Source organism: Oryza brachyantha, chromosome 1 (assembly GCF_000231095.2).
Source record: "Oryza brachyantha chromosome 1, ObraRS2, whole genome shotgun sequence".
NCBI lineage: Eukaryota > Viridiplantae > Streptophyta > Magnoliopsida > Poales > Poaceae > Oryza > Oryza brachyantha.
The window spans coordinates 17,742,388-17,751,154 of NC_023163.2; the positions used below are offsets into that span (position 1 = coordinate 17,742,388).

General features: G+C 38.8%; 1 protein-coding gene across 1 annotated transcript; it reads left to right on the top strand.

The window, feature by feature from the left end:
• The first annotated feature begins 1,807 nt into the window (after positions 1-1,807).
• Positions 1,808-8,371, top strand: LOC102705475 (aspartyl protease family protein At5g10770-like). Its single transcript, XM_006644289.1, has 2 exons — positions 1,808-1,943; positions 7,107-8,371. Exons 1-2 carry the CDS (start codon positions 1,808-1,810, stop codon positions 8,369-8,371), a joined length of 1,401 nt encoding a protein of 466 aa, XP_006644352.1.
• Positions 8,372-8,767: the final 396 nt, after the last annotated feature.

Consider the following 8,767-nt stretch of genomic DNA (forward strand, 5'->3'; position numbering starts at 1 on the left):
AAAAGATCTGCTTTTAATCACTTAAGTAGTTTTTTCTTGGATTTTTGAATGGATATTCCTTTTGGGGCATCTAGTTGGCTTAGCAATAGTTGAAATGATTGGAATATAATGGAAATAAGTGGTAATGCTTATATTGTCATACAAAATTTAAATCCTAGAAATGCTTTGGGATGTCCGTCTTATTTGGGGATATTTGCTTGTTTATTTGAATGCGTTTACTGAGGTTTTGGGATGTTGACTTTTATTTGGTTAGAAAATTAAGAAAATGAATGGAGAACGTTGTGCCAATAATTCTATGTTTTTAACTAATAATGGTTGTGGTTTCATTTGAATACTACACGTGACATGAATAATGTGCATGTATACGTGTTCTAGATAGGGGTGAAGCTAGAATGAAACGGGGTGCCATTCACTTTTTTTTTATACTTTGAACAAAGTTTAAATTGTATCGGGCGCCCGAGTGTAGATTAGAGAACATATACATGGTGAAAATAGATATAACTCTAGGTAAAAAAATTTCTAGACCGGGTTCCTAGGACCCCCCGCCAACAGTGTAGCTCCGCCCCTAGTTCTAGATGGTCCACTTAAGTGTGTAGCCCACATTTCTGCATATATAAACTTTTGTGGAGGTTTCTATATATGAAATTTCTAAACATAATACTTTAGCTCAATTGAAATTGTATGAATTCACATGGGCATGTTTTGAAATTTTATAATCTCAGGGGACATTTGTGTGTATGAAGTTTCTTTGTTGAAAAGTGTTTAACTATAAATTTTGGGCTTTTTTTAACCATTCTTGAGAAAATACCCTAAGATACTATATTGTCTAGTGTAGATTATCGGTACCTCCGGATACTTAGATACCTCATGATACTAAATTTTACACTTCAAAATATGTTACCTCCGAGTACTTTAATATTTTTGTCTATAAAGTTTTTCATTAAAACTTGCAACCAACAACCAAGTTTTGCTATAATATATATGCAGAAATATTTTCAGTTTTACCATATGCAACGTATACAAGTAACAAAGTAACAAAATTATTTACTTCAAAAACAAATTGTTGGATTCGTTTTGCAATCACATTTTCTATTTTTCTTTGCACTAAATATATGATAGAGAGACTACTGTTTTCGGCCGAATAGAGTATGACGAATTTACAATCATATATCGTGATGGTCCAAATAAAACCGTCATGAGTTAGCGGGCCAAGAATATCCACTAGTGCACATCATGACGGAAATAAGATAACCATCATAGATCATGCCTCTCCGTGATGGTCTCAGAATATGTCACCAAGAATCCGTCATGGATTAACAGGTTTCTTGTAGTGATTTTGTCTATAAAGTTTTTTCATGAAAACTTGCAGCCAACAACCAAGTCTTGCTATAACACGAAAGTTTCTATGTATAAATATCATATGTGTTCAAAGTTTCTACATCAAAATATTTCTTTTAATAAAGTGTCACTCTAATACCTTGATCCGGATTGGAATTGGCTTGTGTGCAGGGGCCGGCACGCGCGAGTTGGACTTTTTGCATTTGTGACAGTACCTTCCAAGTTGGATGTATTTGGGCTGGTATCAAACAAATTAACTCTTGTTTTATAAATAGTAAACATGTAATAACTTTAGTTTATTGGGTCCACTATGAGTCCCAATCAAACTAAAATGTTTTGTGCTGGTGGGGCATTGCAGGCGTTGGTGCCTTCCATTTCTCTATATATAGAGGTAATTAGAATTCTGAAGCTGCAGACATATATCTAGCTTAATTATTAGCTCTCCTAGGAAGCAAAGGAACATATATCCATGGCGTATGTTTCGTTGGCATTACTTCTCCTCTTGTGCAGTTGCCATTCTTTCGTTGCTCATGCAGGAGATGAACAGAGTTACAAGGTTCTTGACCTTAATCCTAGGGTCGTCTGCTCCGAGCGAAACGGTGATTGTCCAAAAAATCTCTTATATATTATGTGTGGAGATGGTTAATTTCATTCTCATTAACGGGATATTCATTCATCATCAAAACAGTTATGAAAATACAACACCATAAACATGCATGAAGTCTAAATTCAATATGTATAAGTTGTAACAATCGGGAAAAATGAAACTCTCCAACCTATAGCATGTATAGTATTCAGTCATATATATTTGTTTTTTTAACTTGTTATGTTGAATTTAAACTTACGTAGGGGTGATTATTTGGGTGTCTTGTGGAAAAAACCAAACGATATATTTGCAAAGAAAAAGGAATAAAAATTTTATATACGAATTCTTACCGATGCTACCTCCGTTTCATATTATAAGTCTTTCTGGCTTGCCTAAATTCATTGATGGATGACATACTTTATATATGTGTCAAGATTCATTAGCATATATATGAATCTAGACAATGTTAGAAAGACTTATATTGTGAAACAGAGGGAGTAAAAGCCAATATTGAAAAATAAACTTTGGTGAACCCCTCCCCAAATCAACTTCAAATTTAATTTTGAAAATTTAAATTTTGGCTCGTAAGCGAAAAGATGGGGGTGGTATTTATAACTGATATATCATGTATTAATCATTTTTATGTAGAATTTTGTTGTTACTATTTGAACTAGCGGGTTGGCCCGTGCATTTACGCGGCTAGATTTAAGTTATTTTATGTTTTACTCCTATTTTATTTCTTCTTTAAACTCTAAAATATGTGTTTGTTTTCTTATCCTAATTGTTGTATATTTTAGTATAATTCTATATACTACCACCCCTTAAACTCATTCAACACTATGTATTTGTTCTAAATAAAATTAATCTAAGTTTACTAAATGATCATAATTGCATGGGCCACCAAACATTGTAATAAAACAATATTGGTTACTATGGGCAATATTGGTTACTATGGGCATCGTTTTATTCAGATTGGATTATAAGATATCACGAATAAACTATATAATTTGTCATCTTTAGAAGGTGGAATGGTGTTATTGGGGATAGTGAGAGTAACTGCTATGATAATTTAGAAAAAAATTCTAATTAACAATTAAAATAATTATCATTAAGATAAGAGACCATATATAGATACAAATTTACCACGATGTTAGACGCGCAATATGTGCAGCCACAAAACATGGTAATAAAATAATGTTGTTACGATGGAAATCGTTTTATTCGGATCGAATTATAAGCTATTGTGAATAAACTATATAATATGTCATCTTTAGTAGGTGGAATAAACTATATTTTTTTCATAATATAATATAAAAGAATTATTGTATTATGTGAAGGAAATTTATATCCATGCAAGCCGTGAATTAATGAACTAATTAGTTTATACGGATTCTAGCCGCACATTAATCAACTAATTAGTATATTATTTGTTAATATGTTTTTAAATAAGATATGATTTTTATTTTTTTCCTAGTTATTTTTACAAACTCTGAGTAGGCTGTGTCTAGTAAATTTTACTTATATATCTATGCAATCAATCGTGACCCACCACAATCTAATTATTTTTTATTTTCATAAAAATAATATTTAGAATTTTTACTAATATTTAATTGGATGACTTTTGGTAAAAAGAATCGTCAAACACAAACGACGTTATATTTATTTTGCTGTTTGCCCGCTACTATCAACTATGGATCAATCGTGACCCACATAAAAATAATATTTGGAATTTTTACTAATATTTAATTGGATGACTTTTGGTAAAATGAATCTATTTTGTTGTTTGCCCGCTACTATCAACTATGGCATATATGTAGGGATGATAATTGGATCCGTGGGTTTAGAGCCCAACGGGTTTTGTACCCGGTGGTGTAGGTATGGGTGGATATTCACACCCATGGGTTTAGAGGTATGGGCCCCGTGAAGTTATGGGTTGGGTATGTGTTTTAGATTTAACTCGTGGGTATCTATTGGGGCCCCAAAAATCTAACGACGCCTTAAAATATTCCGTGAAGAGTATACTTATTGTGTTCGGTATTATAAACCGGGAGCGTGAGATAATTGTTGATGCATGATTGGATGCTTGCATCGATATGATGTGATGACTCCGCATTAGGAATCGACGAGCTTAGTGTTTTACTTGCTTCTTGTTATACATTTTCATTTTCTTGTTACCATATTAATCAATTATCAATAGTATTTGTTTGTTAACTGTAATTATATATTGAAAAACCTCAATATACTCATATTGAAAAACCTCAATATACTAGAGATGTCTCGTTTAAGATATTTTTATTATTACATGGTTTCACCCGATGGGTACCCATGGGATTTCGCATATCCAACGGGTATGGGTGACAGGTAGGTTTTTACAAAACCCGTCCCAAACCCGACCCATTGACATCCCTATCTGTATGGGTGGTATTTGTTTATCCGTTGTGTTTATCTTGGTTGAGTCCAAAAAAAAAACATTACCCTGTAATGGCTGTTAATTTTTTTATCCGTTGCCTTCCTTTTGGTGAGTCCGAAACAAAAAAACAGTACCAATTAATAAATCTTTGTATATGTCATTTATTTTTTTTTATTTTGATCTAGAGATATCTATATCTATATATCTATATATACTATTATAAAAAGCGGTAACGTTTCTGCCAGCGATTTTCGTCTGTCGGTCCTGTGGGCTGACCAGGCCACGCGTGGGCGTCGTCATGGGCCGACCAATGGCGCGGTCGCTCTCGCTCTGGCTCGCTGGTTGGCTACGGCCGTGTGTGGGCCGTCGTCCTAGGCTTACCAATGGCACGCACTCTCGCTCGCTTGCTGGCTGGGTGCTGCGTGGGACGAAGCGGAAGGCACACGGGGGCGGTCCGACCATGCCGCGCGTGGGCCTCTGTGTCTCATCCACACAGCGGGACAAGTGGTGGATGCAGCACAGGTTTTTTCTTTCTTTCTTTCTTTGCTTCCTTTCCTTTCGCCTCATCAACGTTGCATTGTCGGCGAGTGCTCTTTCTTCTTTATGGACTATAGCAGCAGTATTGTACAGTACTCTGTTCGTCTTGGCGTCTTTTGGGCTTTAACCAATAAGTTGCTTTATCAATGTATTGTCATCAGTGTGACATAAAAGTATAGTCAAGTAATATAGTAATGCCAATTTTAAGTCATAAAAATTACTCCCTCCAATTTAATTACTTCTTGTAATTTTGAATAACCATGTGATCTCCAAAATTCGTGTTTAACTATAATTATATATAATAGATAGATGCTTTTATTTTTATTAACCACTCTATCCGTTTCATAATGTAAGATGTTTGACTTTTTTATTACAATGTTTGAGCATTCGTCTTATTCAAAAAATTATGGAAATATTATTTATTTTTTTTGTGACTTACTTTATTATCAAAAAAACTTTAAGCATGACTTGTCATTTTTTATATTTGTATTAATTTTTTGAATAAGACGGATAATCAAATGTTACAACCAAAAAATTAAACATCTTATGTTATGAAACGGAGGTAATACTTTTTTTATAAACTCCTGTTGTTCCCGTGTCTTCAAACTAAATGCTTTGAAAGAAATTGAGAGAGTTAAGGTTTAGCTTAAATTCACTTAAGGCAGGAAATATTGAACGGACATTTTTCTTGGATTATAATATGAGAATGTTCTTTCCCTTTTTTATTTTTCTTGGATGAGGTATCCCGTTTTGCGTGCCTCGTCAAGCAGAGCTAGAGAGAGGACATGGGCCACTATAAGTGTCCAACCTTCTTATATTTTCCATCTCTATATTTGAAACTGTCTATTTTTCGTGTTAAAAAATTCAAGCTCGAATACAAAATCAAAAAGAGACATTACATGTCAGCTATGATCCTTTTAACAAGCATGGGTCAATCAAGCATTTTTACAATTTTTCAACTTTTGTTTAAGTCCGTTGCACGCACATGGGCATTTTGCTAGTTATGATCTAATTGTGTAGATTTTTTTTCTCCGATTAATCTGCACTGTTATAATTTAGACCCACGGTGATCTAACGGTGCATAATTTTTCTTTTACTCTGGTAATTTCTAGTCTCCGATTAATCTACACCGTTATAATATAGATCCACCATGATCTAACGTTTTTTTTCTTTTTCTCTGATTAACATGGTAATTTCTAGGCTCCAAGCAAACACGGAGCCTTTTTAGATTTAAATTAAAACTCAAATAAAAATTGTAATTAATTATTAGTCAGCCCCTGAGCAGGCTAGCTAGCACGTACGATGGCAAAAAATAGCAATGCACAGCGTTGCTCCCCATAGGAATCTAACTCAGAACCTCCGGTTCAGGCGCTCCATGGCCAACCGAACTAAAAAAGTTTACGATTTTATAATAGGTATATAGATAATAGATTATACTTCTTATATAAATATAAATATAGCTATTAATCTATACCGTTATAATTTGGACCCATCATGATCTAACTGTCCATATTTTTTCTTAAGTAAAGTACATCACCGGTACTTAAACTTATGGCGCGGTAATACTTAGGTCCATAAACTTAGAAAATATACGTTTAGATGCATAAACTCGTTTTAATATACCATCCAAGTCCATGAACTTGTTTTAATGTACCATCCAGGTTCATAAACTCGTTTTTAGTTTACCAACCAGATCCATGATTTTAGACATTAAAACAAGTTCATGGATCCAAACGTGCATTTTCTAAGTTTATGGACCTAATTGGTACTCCGTTAACCGGCCATGTACTTTGCTCTTTTTTTCTTTCTCCGAATAGATTGTACTTCTTATACAATTCTATCAATCTACACCGTTATAATCTGGATCCACCATGATCTAACGGTCCATATTTTTTTCTCTGATTAACGTGCTAATTTTTAGGCTCCAGAGCGAACGTGGAGACTTTTTTTTTCGGATGTTTTTATATTATAATAGAATAGAATTAAATAGAATAGAATATAATAGATAGATGGATGGATGGATGGATTTATATTATAATAGAATAGAATAGAATAGGATGAATGGATGGATGGATGGATGGAATAAGAGAAATGATCGATGTGACATCTCCATAGTTCTTGAAGGAAAAAAACTTTCCCATTATCTGCAACTTTTCATGTAGTTATTCTGTGAAATTTGATCGTTTCGTACGTACATGCGCACGTCAACTTTTGCAGCGGGTCCGTCATCCTCAGCCTCAGGTGGAGGTGGAACCACGTTGACGTTAAACCACCGGTACGGCCCATGCTCGCCGGTGCCGTCCGAGAAGAGGCCGATCTCCGACGAGGAGCTGCTCCGCCGTGACCAGCTCCGAGCCGAGTACATCCGACGCAAGTTGTCCAGGAGCAATGGCACCGCCGGCGAGGACGGTGGCCAGCAGTCGAAGGTCACCGTGCCGACCACGCTGGGCACCTCCCTGGACACGCTGGAGTACGTCATCTCCGTCGGGCTCGGCTCGCCGGCCGTGAAGCAGATGATGTGCATCGACACCGGCAGCGACGTGTCGTGGGTGCAGTGCAAGCCGTGCCCCATCCCGCCGTGCCACGCCGCGGGCTCGCTGTTCGACCCGGCCGCGTCGAGCACGTACGCGGCATTCAACTGCAGCGCCGCCGCGTGCAAGCAGCTCGGCAAGCATGCCAACGGCTGCGACTCCAAGTCCCAGTGCCAGTACATCGTTAGGTACGGCGACGACTCCAACACCACCGGAACGTACGGCTCCGACAAGCTGACGCTGTCCGCCTCCGACGTCGTCGAGGGCTTCCAGTTCGGGTGCAGCCACGCGGAGCTGGGCACGGGCATGAACGACAAGATCGATGGGCTCATGGGGCTCGGCGGCGGCGCTCAGTCGCTCGTGTCGCAGACAGCGGCCAACTACGGCAAGTCCTTCTCCTACTGCCTCCCGCCGACGGCGGCCTCGTCCGGGTTCCTCACTCTCGGCGCGCGGAGCAGCGGCGGCGGCGGCAATGGCACATCGCAGTTCGTGACGACGCCGATGCTAAGAGTTAAGGAGAGTCCGACGTTCTACTTCGCGGCGCTCAAGGACATCGCCGTGGGCGGGAAGAAGCTCGGGCTGCCGCCCTCGGTTTTCTCCGCCGGGTCCTTGATGGACTCCGGCACGATCATCACACGGCTGCCGCCGACGGCGTACTCGGCGCTGTCGTCGGCGTTCCAGGCCGGGATGAAGCAGTACAAGAAGGCGCAGCCTAGCAGCATCTTCGACACTTGCTTCGACTTCACCGGCCTGGACAAGATCACCATACCGGCCGTCGCGCTGGTGTTCTCCGGCGGCGCGGTCGTCGACCTCGACGCGCACGGCATCCTGCACCGTAGCTGCCTCGCGTTTGCCCCCAACGCCGACGAGAAGACCTTCAGCACCATCGGAAACGTCCAGCAGAGGACGTTCGAGGTTCTGTACGACGTCGGCAGCAGCGTCTTCGGTTTCCGTGCCGGCGCATGCTGATCGGCGCGCGGCGCCGGCGGCCGGCGGACGTACACAACGACGCATGCACGAAGAGGTCGAGGGGGTATACCTAGCAGCTGGTTTGTGGTTTGTGACCGTCGTCAAAATTCATCGCCGAGTAGTTTCATCGTATGAAATTAATAGATGTCTGGTGTGATCTTCGATCTATAAGGAATAATTGTCTTGTGATCTTCTATAAGAAATAATCCTCTTGTGTAGTAGCAACACAAGAACACAAAATATATTGCACTGTAATCAGATTGTACGTCGTAATAAATTATGGATTGTGAAGTGCTTGTATATTTGCTTATAAATTGATTTCCAATTGTATGGTGTCAGTGGTTATTAAAGAGAGGTGCAAAAATTTCATGTCGAGAACTTTTACGAAAGAGATTT